Raw genomic sequence first — 21658 nt, 5'->3', positions numbered from 1 at the left:
AGATTATCAGTGCATATTGTTTGCCACTAGCTTTTCCCTCATGGCAGTGCATCATGACTTTCTGTGTCCATGAATAGACCTGAATCATAGTGTTTAGTGGCTGACTGTTGCGGTACTGTGATGAAGTATTATGGTTTATTCAGTCAGTCTCCTTGTTCGAACATTTAGGATATTTTCAGGTTTGCAGTCTTAGTGCCAGTGATCATCTTTGCACAGTTCTTTCTTAGGATGAATTTCTAGAAGTGAAATTGCTGGATCAAGAATTCACATTTTTTGAGGCTTTAAATTGAAATCGCCAAATAGCGGTCCAGATCGGTTGGGTAGCAATTTACATTTCTCCCAGCATCAGACAGTTGTGCTCGTTTCTCCCATCATGGATAGTAGACAAGGTTCCCCACATCATTGCCAATCTGGCAAATCTGTAAGTGGCATCTCCCTGTTTTAATTGGCGTTAATTCTTCACGAAGCTGACCCTGTTTCATGTTCACTAGCCATTGTAGATTTTGGTCTCACAAATGAGCAGCTCACGGTCTTGATTACAGATACTTCAGAAACTTTTTCTTATTCAATCATCAATCTTTTCAACAGTTTCTTGTGTTTTCTTTCCAGGAGCGACTAAAGCTGGTGACTGTTTTGGGTGCTGGCCTTCTCTGTGGAACTGCACTGGCGGTCATCGTGCCTGAAGGAGTACATGCACTTTATGAAGACATTCTGGAGGGTGAGAGAGAAAGAAGAACGTCTTCTTTGAGATATGTTGTTGACATGGAGGGTTGAAGAAGCCTAGTGGGGTTTTTTTCCTGGACATAGTTCATATTTGCCATAGAATTCTACCCTGAAAAGAGTTCTTAAAACATATCTTCTGACATCTTTGACATTGAACACATCCTTAGCAGTTTGTGAACTGAATCCCCAATTCATGAATACCACTTAAGATTTATTTGTAATAATGCATGAATTCCAGTCTTTCTAAGTATGACAGGCCTTTTTTGAAGCCTACTTAAAAACTTCCCAAATCTACATAATAGTAGTTGTATTTTTAGTGTTCTTTAGTTGAAAAAATAAACAGATTATACACATGTGGATTTAAAGGAATCTTGACAGTAAACTTGTAGGTAATTGGTGAGGATCTCTGCAGTAAAGGAGAACTAAAAAAGTGACAGAAGTCTTTCCTGACCCTAAGGACAATGAGCAGAGAAGGAACAGCATGGGTATGTGAGAGTAAATAATGGGCAGGCAGCTTGGGCCACTCACCTGCTAGATAGTTTGGTCTTCACACCTGGAAACATACTTGAATTAGATTTGTGACTCAGCAAAATCAGATTACTGCTTGTCACAAAACTTCAGACATCTGTGAAGGATCAAAATCACAGCTGTTACGTTGGTGAGTGGAATCTTCAAGTGCCAGGACTCAGTCGGACTTTAAGAGTAGTCTAGAGGGGCGCCTGGGTGGCGCAGGCGTTAAGCGTCTGCCTTCGGCTCAGGGCGTGATCCCGGCGTTCTGGGATTGAGCCCCACGTCAGGCTCTTCTGCTGGGAGCCTGCTTCTTCCTCTCCCCCTCCCCCTGCTTGTGTACCCTCTCTCGCTGGCTGTCTCTCTTTGTCAAATAAATAAATAAAATCTTAAAAAAAAAAAAAAGAGTAGTCTAGAAAGGTAGGCACTTTCCAAATTTCATACTAGATACAATATAATAGGCAGCTATTCAGATCTCAGTCAAGGAAAAAAACTGTGTCCTTTATCCAGAGTGATGATGCCCTCCTCCCTGGGGTGTGGATATAGGCATAAGGAATGGTGTTGGGTAGGCAAAGAGTGGCGGCAGACGTTACATATGAGGACTGTGGGAGTCTTAGTGCAAAACAGGAGAGAGGATGACGACTGGTCAGATTTAGGGAGGAGATAATAAATCAGGAGTCCCAGAGTAGTGGTTTCCGCTCTTTTTTGATCACACATCCTACTTGAGGGGGGAAGATAAGCATGCACTATTGTACTGATTTACTGTATGTGTTATAAAACACAAACCTAAAATAGAAAATTTTGAAGTATGAGATTTAAAGTAAATGTGTATAGAAGACCAGCACAGTTGACCCTTGAACAGCACAGGTTTGAACTATGTGGGTCCACTTACGTGTGGCCTTTTTTCAGTACAGTACTGTTAATGTGTTTCTCTTCCTTAATCTTTTCTCTGGCTTTCTTTGTTGTAAGAATACAGTATATAATACGTAGAACGTACAAAATATGTGTTAAAAGACTTTATGTTATCAGTAAGGCTTCTTGGTCAACGGTGGGGTATGAGAGTTAAGTTTTTGAGGAGTCAAAAGTTATATGTGGGTTTCAACCGCGCAGGGGGTCAGCACCCTAACCCCCACGTTTTTCAAGCATCACCTGTGTTTTCTTTCGTATCCCAGTGGATCATCTTGAATTTTTCTGACGTGTGATTATTTCAGTGTAGGGATTACTATTCTGTATACTAGAAAACTTTCCGATCGTGACCAAATAGACAATTAAAAAATTTTTTTGCTTGACCTTGTAGCTAAGAAAGAATTATGGGTAGCAGTTGTTTTCCTTAAAAAGTTCCTTTTTTAGGGGTGCAATTTAAAAGTTTCTGGTCCCTAACCTAGACTACAAAATCAGAATCTCTAGAGAAGGGCCCTGAGAATATCTATTTTTAACAGGTTTCTATCGGTTTCTTACTAGAAAAGTTTGGGAAACACTGGGGTAAAGGAAAAGTGTTTCAGGTATAGTTTTTTTGTGTTTGTTTTTTTTTAATAGCAGTTTTATTAAGATATAACTCACATACCATATTTCAGGTATAGTTTTAAACTTAAATTTAGCTATCATGTTGTCAGGTTGCATTCCTTTATTTTCAGTGTTCTTGATTTGGGACCCAAAATAAGTTTGTGGATTCATTTGAAAACAGTACAACAGGGGCACCTGGGTGGCACAGCGGTTAAGTGTCTGCCTTCAGCTCAGGGCGTGATCCCGGCGTTATGGGATCGAGCCCCACATCAGGCTCCTCCGCTATGAGCCTGCTTCTTCCTCTCCCACTCCCCCTGCTTGTGTTCCCTCTTTCGCTGGCTGTCTCTATCTCTGTCAAATAAATAAATAAAATCTTAAAAAAAAAAAAAAAGAAAACAGTACAATGTGCTTTTTAAACCTGTTTTTCTAAAAAATAAGCATTCTAGTCTCTTTAGCCTTTCATCATGGATTAGTCTCCAGCCCTAAACCATCATTTCAATTGAGAAAAATATTTTCATTTATTTATTTTATATTCACTCTTCTTGGTGTACACGTCTTTGAGTTTTGACAGATGCATGGTCATGTTATCCCCAGTGTAATCAAAACACAGAGCTGTGCCATCACCCAAAAACCATTCTCTCATGCTGTCCTTCTGTAATCATACCTTTCCTCCACCCCCAACCTCTGGCAACCACAGATCTCTTCTCTGTTCCTATAGTTCTGCCTTTTCAGAATGTCATATAAATGAAATTATGTAGCTTTTTGGTCTGGCTTCTTTTGCTTAGCCTAATGCATTTGAGAGCCATCATGTCGTTCTGTGTATCTGTCTCTGGTCTGTTGTGCCTTTTTATTTCTGAGTGGTATTCCATTGTTTGGATGAACCGTAGTTTGTTTTTTCCTTCACCAGTTTAAAGACATATTGGTTATTTTCAGTTTGGGTGGAAATATGAATAAAGTTACTATAAACGTTTGTATACAGGTTTTTTTGTGTGAACGTGAGTTTTTCTTTTTCTTGTGTAGTTACTTATAAGGGGATGGTTGGATCATATGGTAAGTGTAGTTTAACTTAAGATATTACCAAACTCTTTTTCAGAGTGGCTGTACTATTTGCATTCCCAGCAATAATGCATGAGAGTTCAGTTGCTTCCCTTCCTTGTCAGCACTTGATGCTGTTTGTTTTGTTTCAGTTTTTTATTTTAGCCATTCTAATAGGTAGGTAATGCTATCCCAGTGTGGTTTTAATTTGCAATTCCCTGATGGCTAATAATGTTAAACATCTTTTCATATGCTTATTTGCCATTATTATGTGTTCTTTGATGATTCAAATCTTTGCCTATTTTTTAAGTTGAGTTTTCTTATTATTGAGTTTTGAGGGTTGTTTATATGTTCTGGGTAAAAGTTATTTATTAATTTTTTTTGTTTAAGTAAGCTGTAGGCCCAACGTGGGCTTGAACTCATGACCCCGAGATCAAGAGTCGCATGCTCTACCAACTGAGCCAGGCAGGGGCCCCCTGGATACCAGTCTTTTATCAGATAGGTGATCTGCAAATATTTTCTCCTAGTCTTTGGCTTATTTTTTCAGTCTCTTAACAGTATCATTCACCAAGTAGTTTTTAATCTTTATGAAGTCCAATTTATCAATTCTCTCTTTATGAATTGTGCTTTGGGGTCATATCTAAAATCCCTTTGTTGAACCCAGGTTCACAAATGTCTTCTCTTTTGTTTTCCTCTAGAAGTCTTATAATTTTAGGTTTTACACTTAGGTCTTTGATCCGTTTTGAGTGAATTTTGTATACGATATGAAAGTTCATTTTTTTGGGATATGGATGGATGTCCAATAGTTTCAACACCATTTGTTGAAAAGATTAATTGCCTTTTGCATCTTTGTCAAAAATCAATTGACCGCATTTGTGTTGGCCTATTTCTAGACTCTCTCTTCTGTTCAATTGATCTACATGTCTGTCCTTTGCCAATACAACCCTGTCTTTTTCTTTTTTTATAGATTTTATTTATTTATTTATTTGAGAGAGTGAGCGAGAGAGAGCACGAGAGAGCACGAGAGAGCGAGAGAGAAGGAGATTCCCCACTGAGCAGGGATCCTGACAAGGGGCTCAATCCCAGGACTCTGGGATCATGACCTGAGCTGAAGGCGGATGCTTAACCAACTGAGCCCCCCAGGAGCCCCCAATACAACCTTGCCTTGATGACTATAGCTTTATAGCATATCTTGACATCAGATGGTGAAGTCCTTCTAACTTTGTTCTTATTTTTCAAAATTGTTGTGGTTAAACTAGTTCCTTTGCCTTTCTGTAAAAACTTTAGAATCAGCTTGTCAGTGTCTACACAAAAAATCATGCTGAGACTCTGAGTTGAATCTATAGATTAATTTGGGGAGAACTGACATCTTAAAAATATTTTATTTTCCAATCCATGAATATAATATATATCTCCATTTTTTTTTAAGTCTTTGATTTCTTTTATCAGTGTTGTAGTTTTTAATTTTTTTTTAAGTAACCTCTGTGCCCAATATGGGGCTCAAACTTGCAGCCCCAAGATCAAGAGTCATATGCTCCACTGCCTGAGCCAGCCAGGTGCCCCCAGTGTTACAGCTTTTAGCATACAGACCTGCAGGTGTTCTGTTAGACTTATACCTAAATATTTCCTGTTTTTAGTGTGATTGGAAATGATACTTAAAAAATACTTCAGTTTCCAGTATTCTAGTATATAGAAATTTGCTAAACTCACTTGTTAGGGGAGTTTTTTTGTAGATTCCTTGTGATTTGCTACACAATCATACCATCAATGAATACAGACAGTCTAATGCTTTCCTTCCCAGAGACTCTTTAATGTTTTCTTTTCCAATATGCTTTTAATTTTTTTTCCTTTCCTTATTGCACTGGCTAGACCGTCTAGTATGAGTTTGATTAGGAATGAAAGTCATCAGCTTTGCCTTATTCTCACTGTCTTTCACCATTAAGTATAATGTTAGCTGTAGATTTTTTAGATTCCCTCTTCAGGTTAACGAAGTTTCCTTTTATTCCTAGTTTGCTGAGAATTTTTATCTAGTCTGTTACTTTGGTGAATTACAGTGATATGCAAATATTGAACTAGATTTGCATATGCCACCCCCCCTGATTGTTAGGGATTATCATCACTGAATTCCATCTGCTAAGATCCTGTTGAGGATATTTGTATCTCTTTTCATGAGGAGTGTTGGCCTGTGGTTTTCCTTTTTTACAATGTCTTTTTACAGTTTTGTGGTCAGAGTAGTGCTGGCCTCTTAGGGTTGGGAAGTGTTCCCTCTCCTACATTCTGAAGAGACTGTATAGAATCAAAAATATTTCTTCTTTAAATGTTTGCTAGAATTTACCAGTGAAACCATCTGGGCCTGGAGTGTTCTATGTTGGAAGGTTTTTAGCTATGAATTCAATTTCTTTAATAGATACAAAACTATTCATGTTGCCTTTTTCTTCTAAGTTGAAAAATTATTCATAGTAAGAGTTGTTTATGGTAATCTTTTATTATCCTTTTAATGTCTGCAGTAGTGTTTTCTTTTAAATTTTTTTCCCCAAAGAACCGTGTTTGATTTCATTTTTTTTTCTGCTTTGTATTTTATTGATTTCTATTTTGCTTTATCCATATTAAAGCTTTTTGGTCAGGTGCCTACACATTTAGGGTTGCTATGTCTTATTGGTGAATTGACCTTTTTCATTACTATGTAGTGTCCCTGTTTATTCCTGGTAATATTTCTTGTTCTCAAGTCTGCTTTATTTGATATTAACATAGCCACTCCAGTTTCCTTTTAATCAGTGTTTACATGATGTATCTTTTTTCATCCCTTTACTTTTAACCTATGTGTCATTCGCTATATTTAAATTGGATTTCTTGTAAACAGCATATAGTTGAATCATATTTTTTAAATCCTACTTGACAATCTCTCTGTCTTCAAATTGGTGTATTTAGACCAGGGGTCAGCAAACTTTTTCTGTAACAGGTCAGACAGTAAATATTTCAGACTTTGTGAGCCATGTGGTCTCTATTGATACTGTTCAATTCTGTCATTGTAACCAAGGGTATTGATTCTCTCCTTTGTGGTCATCAGCCCTCTAGTGAGCCATCCAGTGAACTTACTTTTTCAGATATTATGTTTTTCAGTTTTAAAATTTCTACTTGGTTTCTTTTTATAGTTTCTATTTCTTCAAATAACATTCATTCATTTGAAGCGTTTTTCCCTTTACCCCAGAGTGCATAGTGATGATGGCTGTGTTAAAGTCTTGAGTATTCCAGTGTCTGAGTTGCCTTGTGATTGGATTGTTTTTTCCCTTCATAATTGGTGAAATTTTTCTTTTTTTTTTTAAGAATTTATTTATTAGAGAGAGAACATGAAACAGTGTGTGAGAGCACAAGCAGGGGGGGCGGGGCAGAGGGAGAAGCAGACTCCCTGCTGAGCAGGGAGCCCCACGTGGGATTCGATCCCAAGACCCCAGGGTCATGACCTGAGCCGAAGGCAGACACTTAACTGAATGAGCTACCCAGGCACCCCAGTTTTTCTGTCTTTGTATGTCAAGCAAGTTTGGGTTGTGTCCTGAACATTTTTAATAATATATTTTGGAACTTTGGGTCCTTTCAAAATCGTCTAGAGAATATGTAGTTCTTTTGTTTTCGCTGTCATTTAGCCTAGTTGGTTTCAGACCGCCAGCTCTGTAGTGCCTTTTTGGGTGATGGTTTTAATTTTAGTTCCGTTTTCAAAGCCTTTGTAATGCTGCTTTGGGTATGTCCTGTGCCTGCAGAGTTCAGGGGTAAGTCTGGGACTCGTGCCATTTATATGCACTGTTAGGGGAGCCCTCCTTAGCTGTTTCCTCTCCAGTATTTGTCTCACACACCCTGGCTCCCAGGGGACCCTTTACCTAGTCCTCTGGCCAGAAGGATGGGGTTTTTCTAGGAGTTGTAGCTGCCTGTGCTGTCACTGCACAGTTCTGTGTAACTTGGGGTGCCCTCAGGGCAAAGTGGCAGGAGAAGAGAGAGAACAGAATAACCAGATCCCCCCCCCCCCCCGCCCCGGCCCCTCCGCTCTTCAGACCACTCTGGCCAGAAAGACCGGGTTTTTCTGGGCGTTTTCACTGCCTGTGTTCCTGCCATGCAGTTTCCCAACTGGGACTGCCTTTAAGGCAGGTCTGGGGAAAAAAAAAGAGAGGTGGTTTCCCTCCATATGGACATCCCCCAGCAGCACCTTTCCCTGGTCCTCTGGCCAGAAGGACGAGGTTTCTTTTGCAGTTTTGCTGCCCTCTGTCCTCTTGCTGTTGTCTACATTTGTAGTCCTTCGGTAGTTCTGCGTACGTTTTGTCCAGGGTTTCTGTGGTAATCATTGTGTGATTGAGGCAACACTAGGTTTACTCCATCTGAGCCAGCTACAGAAGTCCCCATCATTCTTTTTAAAAAGTAAAATATCACTACTCCACTCTGTGAAAAATTTTTTGAGGTCGCTTAACCGTCATAGTAACTTTCAGCCGTTACATTTTCCACATCTGTCTGCACACTGGTGAGCTTAGTCCCATTGCTTTCATTTCTGCTACTTCATCTTTTCCTCCCCCACCCTTTCCCTCTTTTTCTTTATTGTAGATCCAACCAGCTTTTTTCTCAGCTTCAAGAAAAGAGTTTGTGTATGTGTTTACTACAACCTATAGTTTAGTTCTTCTGTGGACCTTATAATTACGATAATTAACGGATATTTTTTCAGAGCTCAATATTTCATGTTAACTGAGTGCTCTGGCACTTTAATAAGCATTATTAAATACTAGTTAATGTAAAAGGAACCTCTCACATACTTTTCTATAATTATAGCTCTAAAATCACTGGAATTAGATCAGCATTCGTGTGAGAAAACTGTTTTTCTACAGAAACAAGTTTTAAGAATATAGTCTGTTGAGGGCTGCAGGGCTTATTTACTGTGGGGCCACATTTGAAACCACCATAATTCTTTGGAACATGAGAATTGGTATATTGAGAAAGCAGGCTATGGGGTCAAAGACCTGAAACCTGTATTTTTCATAATTGTTAGGATAGTCACTGGAACTATCAGGAATGGTTCAATATAGATTATTTCACTGAATTTCTCCAGGAATGTCACAGATCAGATTTTTTTTAGAGAAGTACAATATAGATTATTTCACTGAATTTCTCCAGGAATGTCACAGATCAGATTTTTTTTAGAGAAGTACAATATAGATTATTTCACTGAATTTCTCCAGGAATGTCACAGATCAGATTTTTTTTAGAGAAGTACAATATAGATTATTTCACTGAATTTCTCCAGGAATGTCACAGATCAGATTTTTTTTAGAGAAGTACAGTTATCTTACGGTTTTGTCACTTTGCTCTACATTTAAATAAAAGGATACGGTTAACGCTGTTATATTTAACTAACTCTTGGCCTATCATTCATTAATAAAAATGTGGCTCTTTAAAACTCTTTCACTCTTTCACTACAGGATTCCGAAACATGGATGATCGTGGACTGATATCTGTCTCTTCAACTTTGTATTTTGTCTGCTAAAATGTCTGATCTCTGCTTTTTCCCTATCCCCTCTCTCCCTTCCCCCAATATTGTTTTATTACTCACTATTGTTTTTGACTGATATTCAGATCAATTATATAACATAAGATGTTTAAAAATGAATCTCCCAAATTCCATCTAATATGTAACTATATTCCTGAACATTGAGTGAGCACTTAGCATATACCAGGTATCGCGGGGAGCCCCTCACATTTGTTGTCTAATCAGCACAAGAGCCCTCTGAGGTGGGTACTGTTTTACAGATGAGGACGAGAAGCCACAAAGAGGTTGAATGACATGTCCAAGGTACTCAGCTAGTAAGTGTCACGATCAGGTTGTGAACACAGGCAGTCTTACTCTGAAGCCTACACCTTTTTTCTTTTTTTTAGCTTAAATTTCTCCACAAGGAGAATTTTATTGATGGCGCTAGTTTATTTTCCTCTTAAAAGGCAATTGCAACCAAATGAAGTGAATATACCTTGAGGTTTTATTGTCTTCATAATATAACTAAATATGGAACTTAGAACTGGATCACTTGGCCCTTTCTCTTCGTATCTCCTCCCACTTCATACTGCTTGCCTCTCTTAATAGCCAGCATTCTCTTAGATCTGCACTTGGGCTCAACACATTCAACCATCAGCATAGTCTTCTTTGGAGTTTTAGCCTTTTTCCAGAAAATCCACTTAGTCTGCCCACCATAGCCACTCTGCTTCCTGCCATAACGTTGCTTTCCCTGGGTGTAAAGAGAACCTCTGCCTTTCCTGTACTGTGTCATTTTGTGGGGTTGGTACTTGCAGAAACTTCCTTGCGGAAAGTCTGGTGGGTTTGGGGAACGTTCACCATGGTTGTGAGAGTGCTATAACAAAAATGGAAAAAAAATGAAGCCTACATTCTTAATGATAGACCGCTACGTGGCGTACGTCATAAGAAATTTAAAATCACCATTGTAGCGTTCATCTGCTGAAGAAGTTTTGTTTTGTTTTTTTTAAGTAGTGGAGCGCGCAACACAGGGCTTAAACTCAGGACCCTGAGACCAAGACCTGAGCTGAGATCAAGAGTCAGGTGCTCAACTGACTGAGCCACCCAAGTGCCCCTGAAGAAATCTTATAATAGATTTTTTTTCTTTTTAGGGGTATCTGTGTGGATCCATCGGTTAAGGGTCGGACTCTTGATTTCGGCTCAGGTCATGATCTCAGGGTTGTGGGGGTTCTGCACCCAGTGGGAAATCTGCTTGAGATTCTCTCTCCTTCCCTCTCTGCCCCTTCTCCTCCCTGCCCCCTGCACGTGCCTGTGTGCATGCTCTCTCTCTGTCAAATGAATCTTCAAAAAAACCCACAAAAACAAAAAAAAACCCAGGCACCTGGGTGGCTCAGTCAGTTAAGTGTACAACTCTTGGTTTCAGCTCAAGTCATGATCTCATGGGTTGGGGCATCAAGTCTAGAGTCAAGCTGGAGTCTGCCTCTACTGGGCTCAGTGGGGAGTCTGCTTGAAGATTTTTTTCCCTCTGCCCCTCCCCCTGCTCACATGCATGTGGATGTTCTCTCTGTGTCTCTTTCTCAAATTAATGAATCTTTAAAAAATAAATAAATTTTTAAAAAATTAAAAAATAAAAACTAATATTTTGATCAAAGATTCATTAATTAACATCCCTTTAAAATGTCAACTTTAGGGGCGCCTGGGTGGCTCAGTTGTTAAGTGTCTGCCTTCGGCTCAGGGCGTGCTGGAATCGAGCCCCGCATCGGGCTCCCTGCTCTGCTGGGAGCCTGCTTCTTCCACTCCCACTCCCCCTGCTTGTGTTCCCTCTCTCACTGGCTGTGTCTCTCTGTCAAATAAATAAATAAAATCTTAAAAAATAAAATAAAATAAAATAAAATAAAATAAAATAAAATAAAATAAAATAAAATAAAATGTCAGCTTTAGGGGCACCTGGGTGGCCCAGTCAGTTAAGCGTCTGCCTTCAGCTCAGGTCATCATCACAGGGTCCTGGGATCAAGCTCCCTATTGGCTCCCTGCTCAGTGGAGAGCCTGCTTCTCTCTCTCCCTCTACCCTTCCCCCTTGCTTGTGCTCTCTCCCTGTCTTTCTCAGATAAGTAAGTAAAATCTTAAAAAAAATAAAATGTCAGCTTTATACATTTTGACTGTGATCAGGTTTTCTTTTTTACATGAGAAACAGAATATGTCATCATTAAGTAGAAGCTATTCTGCCCTTATTACTGAAAATACGTGTCATGTGTAATGAACTATCTGTCTTTGTCAGAAAAAAATATGATAGAGAGCTATAAAAGTTGTAAGGTATGAGTAGAAGTTAAGAAATTAAAAACAATCAAAAGGCCAAAAATATAAAAATCAAAACTGGCGATCACTTAAAAAAAAAAAAAAAGCCAGATTACCTGAAAATTGGTTTCTTTTATAGAAGTACATGTTACTCTGAAGGAGGAGCTTCAACAAATGTCTTCAAAGGGTGAATTGTTTCTGTTACCTTTAATGTAATGTATGTCTGTGACAAAGGACAGCTACATACCATACTGACGGAAGTTGCTGGAAAGATTTCTATATAAATATCTAGGCAAAGAAACAAGCCTATAATGATTTGCTGAACACTGTCTTAGTGGCATGAGAAATATATGTCTCATGTACAATATCCAGTGATAACACCATTGGTTTGTGTACACTTTGCAGCAGGGAGTATGACGTGGAACACATCTTGGCTAATGAATTACCAACCAGTGTCCCGAGTAATCAGACACAATAACCTGAAAGCTTGTTCATGAATGAGTAACATATGTATTCAACTTAATATATTTTAGCTTTATAGCTGGTTTTGGAGTTCCCAGTTTTTGCTAGTTTTAGTTTCATGTCCAGAACGGAAGAAAGGATGGGTATATTAATAGTATCTGGATTCCATTACTAATTTCTGTATGTACTATTAAGGTGATTATCATTTACTTTAAAAAGGGTTTATGATTGTTTTTTTGGTTAATGTTTGCATATAAAACCAAGGCTTACCATTGTGTGTACTCCAATAAGTATGTCATATTTTTATATAAAGTTAAATTCCACTTGATGATAAGCATTCAGATCTTTTATGAGGAGCCTCAATCAACAGCACGTTATTTCAACAGTATTTATTATATGTTGCTGACATATTACTTATTTGCATAAATTTCACATCTAAATAAGTATTAACCCCTTCAAAATTATAATTCATGAAATTACGTACTTATAGAAGTGATTGCTCAGAAAATGTTGGAAATTGTCCTTTAATTTACCTCCAGAGTGTGCAGCACATTTAGGTGAATATCATCAGTAGCAGCAAGATTTTCCTTGAAAGTAGTTTTGGTTTTGGGAAATATAAAATGTATTCAATGCCAATCTGCATAATAAGATAGCTGATCAGTTTATTCAATACTACTTTATATCAAAAGCAGGTGATACTATAAAGTAATGACAGTCTTATTATGATTCATAAGCTTGACTCTGAAGCAGTACCAAAAGAAAAGTTCCAAAATTATTTAAAGAAAGCTGTTGTTGGTACCTTACCTGTTAGAATGGCTAGAATCAAAAAGACAATCAAAAGACAGTGTTGGCAAGGATGCAGAGAAAGGGGAACCCTCATGCACTGTTGGTGGGATTGTAAATTGGTGCAGCTACTGTGGAAAACAGTATGGAGGTTCCTTGAAAAATTAAAAATAGAAATACTGTATGATCTAATAATTCTGTATTGGCTACTGACCTAAAGAAAACAAAATGCTAATTCAAAAAGATATATGCACCCTATGTTTATTGCAGCATTATTTACAATAGCCAAGATATGGAAGCAACCCAAGTGTCTGTTGATAGATGAATGAATAAAGAAGATGTGGGGTGTGTGTGTGTGTGTGTGTGTGTATGTTGTATGATGGAATATTACTCAGCCATAGAAAAGAATGAGATCTTACCATTTGCAACAGCATGGATGGATCTAGAGGGTATTATGCTAAGTGAAATATAAAAAACAGAGAAAGACAAATACAATGTGATTTCACTTATATGTAGAATCTAAAAAGCAAACAAAAAAACCAGACTCTTGGGGCGCCTCGGTGGCTCGGTCAGTTAAGCCTCAGACTCTTGGTTTTGGCTCAGGTTGTGATCTCAGAGTCATGAGATGGAGCTCCGCGTTGGCTCCGTGCTCAGTGTGGAGTCTGCTTGAGATTCTCTCCCTTTCTCTGCCCCTCCCCCTGCTCACGCTGTCTCTCTCTCTCTCTTTAAAATAAATAAGTTCTAAGGAAAAAACAAAACAAAAAACCAGACTCTTAAATGCAGAGAACAGACTGGTGGTTGCCAGAGGGAAGGTGGCTGGGGTGATGAGTGAAATAGGTGAAGGGGATTTAGAGGTACAGCTTCCAGTTATAAAATAAGTAAGTCATGAAGATGAGAAGTGTGGCATAGGGAGTTTAGTCAATAATATTATAATAACGTTGTATGATGACAGATGGTAACTACACTTACTGAGGTCAGCACTAAGTAATATAAAGAATTGTTGGATCAATGTTATACATCTGAAACTAATATAACATTGTATGTTAATTATATTCAGTCTTTTTAAAAAAGCGTTGTTGGGTTAAGATATGGTCATCTGCATCCTAAAATTCTGATATAGGGGCACTTGGGTGGCTCAGTTGGTTGAGTCTGCCTTCGGCTCAGGTCATGATCCTGGAGTCCTGGGATCGAGCCCCGTGTCAGGTTCCCTGCTCGGCAGAGAGCCTGCTTCTCCTACTCCCTCTGCCACTCCCCCTGCATGTGCTCTCACTCTCTCTTCCTCTCTCTCTGTATCTGTCAAATAAATAAAATCTTTAAAAAAATAAAATTCTGATACAGTTATACCTCAGAGTAAAGTGATGTTGACCATCCTTCGAAAGTTGTGATTAGGCTTAACATTTAGTTTCAGTGCTACAGACATCCCAAAAGTAATTGCCCTTAAAAATTATTATGCCACTGTTCACAAATAATAGCATGACCAACACCCTTGTTAACCCATGCTCTTACCTAAACTCTTAGCATAACGTATCACCTAATTTCATATATATATCAGTTACCTATTGAATTTATAAAAAAGCATGTGCATAATCATCTTAAAAGAAGACTAAAAGATTATAATTTATTTCCATTAAAAAAATCTTTTAGTCAGGGTGCCTGGGTGGCTCGGTTGGTTAGGTGTCTGACTCTTGATTTTGGTTCAGGTCATGATCTCAGGGTCCTCAGATCAAGCCCCACGTTGGGCTCTGCACTGGGTGTGGAGCCTGCTTGAGATTCTCTCTCCCTTTCTCTCCACCTCCCCGCCATTTGCACTGACTCTCCCTTAAAAAAAAAACAATACTTTTTGTCTAGAAAATAATTAATTGCCATAACTTTCAAAATGAAATGCCACATTAAAAAATGACAGAAGTGAAGACCATTTTTTGCCTTCAACATTTATTTGTTGAGTATTTGCTAGGTTTCTGGCCTTCTATTGATTTTTAGCAGTTCAGAGATCTAAGATATAGCCCCAGCCTTCAAGAATTCACAGCCAGTGGAAAATGAATAACAATCAATGACAGCAGGGATTGGTTTACATTTTCTGTAAAGGGCCAGATAGCAAATATTTTAGGCTTTGTGAGCCATATGGTTTCTGTTGCAATTATTCAGCCCTGGTGTCATAGCATGAAAGCAGCCATAGACAGTCTGTGAACAAATCAACGTGGCTGTGTTCCAATGCAGTTTTTATTTACAAAAATAGGCACCAGCCCTGTGCTGTAATTTGCTGATGTCTGAATTATGGTATAGTGAGGTATAAGACCTATGGTAGAAAGACACCCAGTGCGCTGTGTATGATGAGGAGAAGAGGACACAAAAGTCTCAAGGAAGAGGGAACTTCTGACCTGAGTCTCGAGAGAGAAGGTGTTATCCAGGAGAAGCAGCATGGAGGGCCCATGGATTCATTAACTCATGCAAAGTATGGGCAGAGGGAGCGATGGGAGCCCAGTAAAGTGTAAAGTGGGTACCTTATGAAAGTGTAATCATTCAGATCCTCTCCAATAGCATCTTTCTAAATAGCATTGGAAATTGTAGCTACCAGAATTCTGTGATTTACTTCACATGGGTAGCTTCCTTTTTTTTTTTTTTTAAGATTTTATTTTTAAGTAGATTTTATTTTTAAGCAATCTCTACACCCAACATGAGGCTCGAGCCTACAACCCCGAGATTGAGTCGCACACTCCACTGACAGCCAGCCATACACCCCACATGGGCAGTTTCTTAACATCTATAAATATGAAGAATTAAATCATGGTTATATATATTAAAATGGAAGCATAGCCAAAATCGCCTTGTCTTTAGAGATAATCAGATGTCTTAGTTCTTATATTTCATGTTCTTGAGACCATGCTAAACTAGTCCCCCAGCTCATAAAGACTTACTTGAAAAATGGTGGGTGCAGCCATCTCAGTATTGGGCACCAGAGTACTACATTTTGAATTAATTAATTTTTATCAAAATACTGCATACAAAAATATGTTATACACATAGGAAAGTACACATATTGGCAGGGTACAGTTCAATGATTTTCAGAAACTAAATACAGTCATGTTACCACAAGACTACCTATTAATTGTCCAACATTACTAATTCAAGATTCTTGGACTGTTTTTCAAACTTAATTATTTTTCATCTCTGAGTTTTCAGTCAGGTCTTTGGCTTAACATCCTTATTGCTAACAATTTATTCTGTGTAAGGACCTGAATGGGCACCTACAACCTGCCCACCGTTTTCTCCTAGGCTTGTTTAGCATTCCAGTCTCTTTAGCTGACCACTGCAGCCCAGGCTTCTAATTTCCAGAAAAAGGAAAAATCATCCATTTCTCCTCTGAGTCTCTCCACCTCCTCGTGATGCTTTCAAACTGAAGGTAGCAACTCAGTGGGTCTTCAAATAAATTTAGGGCGTTGGACTTGTGACCAATATTTAAAAAGAGCCTGGTAGAGAGACAAAGAAAGAGGGAAAGAGAAAGAAATGAAAGAGTGTGTTGTAACCATTATAAGCTTCACTGTTTTGTGAAACTTGGTATTTAGTTTTCCATAAATATAAAATTTGTTTTTTTACTATAGGTCATGGTCTTAAAAGTTTAAAAAAAGCCATAAATCTCATTTCAGTAATTTAGAAATACTACTTAACATTAACATCAGAATAACTGTTGATAGTCCTAGATCTTGTTTAAATCAATAAAATGGAAATGTGTTGGCTGAAGGAAGTCTTTTCTGTCTGTCTCTTGGAGGAACACTCCATCTCATTTTAAGATGCCAGTCTGACTCAGAGATGCTACAGGAAAAGAGTTACAGGCAGATATCCCTCATGAATGTACACACAACAGTCTTTTACCAAATGTAGCAAACTGAATCCAGCAGTGTAGAAGAAGGATAACATGTCTTGACCCATTGGAGTTTATGCCAGGAATGCAAAATAGGGGTTGGAATAATATTCAAAAACCAGTTTAATTCATTATATTAATCAAATAAAGTAGAAAAACCACTTGATCATCCTTAAGAGGTACAGAAAAGCATTTAACAAAATTAAACTCTCCTTCATAAAAAAAATTACAGCAAACCTTCCTTACGAAGAAAGGGCATATCTGAAAACCCTACAGTTAAGACATCTATAACATTCAGAACAAAGCAATGCCATCTCCTCTCAACCACTGGTATTTAACTTTGTATTTGGGGTCCTGGCCAGATTCTAGCCTGCAGGAAGGCCAGAAAAAGAAAGAAAAGGCATGAAGATTGGAAAGAAGTAAAACTGTTTGCAGATAACATGATTGAGTATGTTAAGTAGTTAAAATTTTAAAGCCTCACATTATCCAATGTTGACAGTGGTATAGAGCAACTGGTACTCTCCTACACCATTGTTGGGTGTGCAAGATGGTACAATCCCCGGGAAAAACAGACGGTTTTTTGCAGTTAAACCTACACACAACCCATCAATTCTTAGCCTACATATGTACCCAAGGGGAAAGAAAACATGTATTCACAGAAGGACTTGTACCCAAATGCTCATAGCAGCTTTATTTATAATAGACCAAAATTGGAAATAACCCCAATGTCCATCAGTAAGTGAATGGGTAAACAAATTGTGATATGTCCATGCAGTGGGACATTATTCAGCAAGAAAGAGGAACAGACAACTGATACATGCAAAAATAGATAAATCTCAAAACATTGCCATAAGCAAAAGTATCCTTACACAAAAGAGTTATGTATTATATGATTCCATTTATATAAAATCCTAGAACAGGCAAAAAAAAAAATCTTTCTGGGCACAAGAAGCACATCAGTCCTTGCTTGGGTCCAGGAGTGATGTATTGACTTCAGAGAAGCATAAGAGAACTTTTCTGGGATTTTAAAATGTTCTGTATCTTGTCCTTGGTGGTAGTTAGTAGAATTTTTGCATTGTGAAAACTCATTGTGTCTTATTGTATGTAAATTATACCTCAGTAAAGTTGATTTTTTTTAACAAAAGAGAGATTTAGACATTTAATTTAAAAACAAGTAGACAAAATCACTGTTCGCAAAAAAAAACCTCTCCAGATTAAAAAATTCCTTTGGGTTGATGAAGTTCTGGAGATAGATGATGGTGATGGTTGCAGAACAGAGTGTCCTCAATGCTCTCGAACTCTAAACTTAAAAATGGTTAAAATGGTAAGTAAATATGTATATTTTATCACATTAAAAAAAAAGGTTAAAAAAAAAGAAAATGGCTATGAAAACAAACCAAAAAAATCTTTCAGGAATTAGAAGAATATATAGGTTTTGTTTTGTTTTTTTAATTTTCACCTCGCATGTGCTTTGTGCCCCTCAAAAATATCTTTTAAAGAATTAAGGCAGGGTCTAAAATATTACAAGCTAGTGTAATTGCTTTGATGAAAGGTAAAAATGCTTAATCTAATTATAAATGAGAAATATCTGTTAGCCTCTCTTCATTAAACATAGCAAAGATCAGGATTCTCGCCCTCAAGTATTTATGCTTTGAGTGTCATATGTGAATATAAACTAGAAGTATTACTTGGCCAAGTGTCACTTCCTGTAATTCAGAGTATCCCAGCAATTGCATTTCTAGGACTGAATTTAAATGGAAGGCTGTTTCTTAAACTGCTCTGCCCTTTTGGTTTCTAGTTAGTGATTGCCTCCTGATATATATTTTTTAAGATTTTATTTATTCATTTGAGAGAGAGAACACGAGCAGTGAGGAGAGGCAGAGAGAGAGGGAGAAGCAAGATTCCCTGCTGAGCCAGGAGCTGGACTCAGGATCAATGCCAGGACCCAGAGATCATGACCTAAGTCGAAAGGAGATGCTTAACTATCTGAGCCACCCAGGCGCCCCCCCTCCTGATATTTTTTAAAGCTTAAAGTTTTATACTATTTGCTCTTTATTTGCAATTTCTAAGTCAACCTAGATCTAAAACTAGATGAATTTGGTTAAAATTATTTTCATTACTACTGCTCTTCATTTGCCTGTCTTCATCAGAATAAAACTTACTGTAGTTTCTTGATGATATTGGCACGAATTTCTCAGCCAGATAGGAGGATCTGAGGACGATATCGCTTGGGAATGTGACTGCTTTCTTCCTTGGTGATTTGCTTCTACTTCCAGCTTTTGAGAATAATAGGCAGTTAAAAGATCTGCGTGCCAGGCGCCTGGGTGGCTCAGTCGGTTAAGTGTCTGCCTTCGGCTCAGGTCATGATACCAGGGTCCCGCCCAACGAGGAGCCTGCTTCCTCCGTCTCTTCCTCCCTCTGCCTGCCACTCCCCCTGCTTGTGCTCTCTCTCTCTCTGTGTCAAATAAATAAGTAAAATCTTAATAAAAAAAAAAAAGATCTGCATGCCAAAAGGAGTTTATGATTCGCTGGATTGTAATATAGGAAGTAGATGTCTTTGCAGTAAAGTAGAGCTTGAAATACAGAAGAATGGAAGCATCTATGTGAAAATGTTTCAAGGAGGAAAACATTTTCTCTTTATGGTTCATTCTGTTCTAGGTAAACACCACCAAGTGAGTGAAACACAGAATGTGATTGCATCAGACAAAGCAGCAGAAATACCAGTCGCCCATGAACATGAGCACAACCATGACCACACACAGCTGCATGCCTACATTGGCGTTTCCCTCGTGCTGGGCTTCGTTTTCATGTTGCTGGTAGACCAGATTGGCAGCTCCCATGTGCATTCTACTGATGGTAAGTGGCTTCAAGGCTTTCTGGGCAGTGCAATAAATTTACAGTTTAGAAAGTCACAGATGATTGAATAATTCAGTATATATCAGTGGTCTTCTTCAGTGCCAAAAACTCTTGTCTTTCTTGAGTTCTAGTGAACATTTTATTCAGTTGGGGGAGCTGGTGAGTGAGTTGTGACATGTGGCACAAGAGAGTGCTTATTGGGTTATTACCATGTTTATCTTAAAGCTGTCTCATTTGATTGAGAGTCTGGGGCAGAAATTTGTAACCTTTTTTATTCCGTGGAGCCCTTAGGCATTCTGAAGCCTGTGGACCTTTTATTGGAATTGTGTTTTTAAATATGTAAACCATAACGCATAGTATTACAGAGAAAATGATTATACTGAAATACAGTTCCAAAACATTAAAAACAAATTTATGATATAGTAATGTATGTCTTCTTTATTGATGCATTAATTAACCAGATAATATATTTAAATCATATGCAAGGTGGAGTTAGATTTTATTTTTTAGGACAGCAGTATGACAGCTTTTGTTGCTTAGCTTGGCTAGAAACATTAAATTGTGAGTCGGGCTTCAACAAGGCAACAGAGTGTCAAGTTGAACATCCAGTTGATTTGTTTTTTTGTTTTGATGGCTACTAATATAGAAATTCCTGCTTCACAAAGATATTTTCTTACAAATATACTTAAACACATTCATAGCTTGCTTCACAAGGAAAGATACGCTTCCTCCACTACAGCTACAATTCTCCAAGACTTAAAATTTAACTCTAGGCATAATAACTTTTCAAAAAAATTTTTTTTAATTAATGATTTATTTTTAAAGTAAACTCTACCCCCAACATGGGGCTCGAACCCTTGACCCCAAGATCAAGAATCACATGCTCCATTGATTGAGCCAGCCAGGCACTCCCAGATATAGTAACGTTTTTGTCTTAAAATCAATGAATTCATTAAGAAACAAAACAGGTGAACATAGAGGAAGGGAAGGAAAAGTAAGATAAAAACAGAGAGGGAGGCAAACCATAAGAAACTCTGTAGGAAACAAACTGAGGTTTGCTGGAAGGGTGTAAGGTGGGGGGATGGGGTAATTGGGTGATGGGCGTTAAGAAGGGCACTTGATGTAATGAGCACTGGGTGTTACATGCAATTGACGAATCACTAAATTCTGCCCCAGAAACTAATACTACACTATATGTTAACTAAATTGAATTTAAATAAAAAAATTTTTTAGAAAAGATCAATGAATTCATCTTTGGCTGGATCAACATCTTTGATATGGTTTATATTAAATAAAAAAAGATTCTGATCCATGATACAACTTTAATGCCACTGTGATAGAATGAATTTGGAAGAGTTGCGTCAAACTCCTAGGGTTTGGTGATAAGAGAGGTTTATAGATATCACTTTTCAGATACACTGACAGAGAACTCTGCAGACTGGAGCTGCTGGAGAGCGGCATAGATGTCTTGGTCCCCAGTGAGAGATCCCATGACGTTTGCCGTTTAGTGGCTGAATGACCATAGGTGCAGCGTCGCCTGGTAGTTGCCCAGCTTTGTCACATGAGCATCTACAGACGAGAAGACTGTAATCATGCAGTGCGGTGGCAGCTGTACACCTTAATTTAAAGTAGTGATGAGTGAAAGCAGTGATATGAAGATACCCACAACTGTAAAACAACATGAAATTATCTGATTACTACTGGCAATGAAGGATAGGTAGTACCAGTATTTGTAGTTTATGGTCTATATTCATAATCAAAGGGAATGATGGATTTCCTTTAGAGGTTAATAAAAATTAAAATGTGGCTTTTTTCCAAGTTAGGGTCACAGGCACCCCCTGCATCTTACCGGTTCTTCTACATGGACCCCAGGTTAAGAATCTGTCGCCTACAAAAAAATCTGTGGGAACGCAGACAAAAGACCTGAACAGAGTCATAAAAAAGATAATTAAAATGGTCCTTAAACATACGAAAAGATGTTCAATTTCACTTAAGAATGCAAATCAAAACTCTGCCGAAACGCCATTTCTCACCTGTCAGGCAAAAATTCAAAAGCTTGACAGTACGCTTGGTTCCCAAAGCTGCAGTGAGACACACCCTCATCGGTTGCTGTGGGACTACAAAATGCCCTGCAGAGA

The 21658-nt window shown here is 38.2% G+C and overlaps 1 protein-coding gene and 1 pseudogene across 1 annotated transcript in view; one reads left to right on the top strand and one right to left on the bottom strand.

Annotated features, from left to right (window-relative positions):
- Positions 1-21658, top strand: part of SLC39A9 (solute carrier family 39 member 9) — a 52827-nt gene that overhangs the window by 18372 nt on the left and 12797 nt on the right. Inside the window, exons 2-3 of the mRNA XM_026519650.4 lie at positions 610-718; positions 19323-19520. Of these exons, the coding sequence (XP_026375435.1) occupies positions 610-718; positions 19323-19520 (307 nt within the window). The remainder of the gene's footprint in view (positions 1-609; positions 719-19322; positions 19521-21658) is intronic.
- LOC113270393 (60S ribosomal protein L36a-like) lies at positions 9807-10129 on the bottom strand (annotated as a pseudogene).

This window comes from Ursus arctos, unplaced genomic scaffold, assembly GCF_023065955.2.
Source record: "Ursus arctos isolate Adak ecotype North America unplaced genomic scaffold, UrsArc2.0 scaffold_25, whole genome shotgun sequence".
Taxonomy (NCBI): Eukaryota; Metazoa; Chordata; class Mammalia; order Carnivora; family Ursidae; genus Ursus; species Ursus arctos.
The sequence above is the reverse complement of the archived record's forward strand: the minus strand, read 5'-3'. Positions and strand labels throughout refer to the sequence as shown.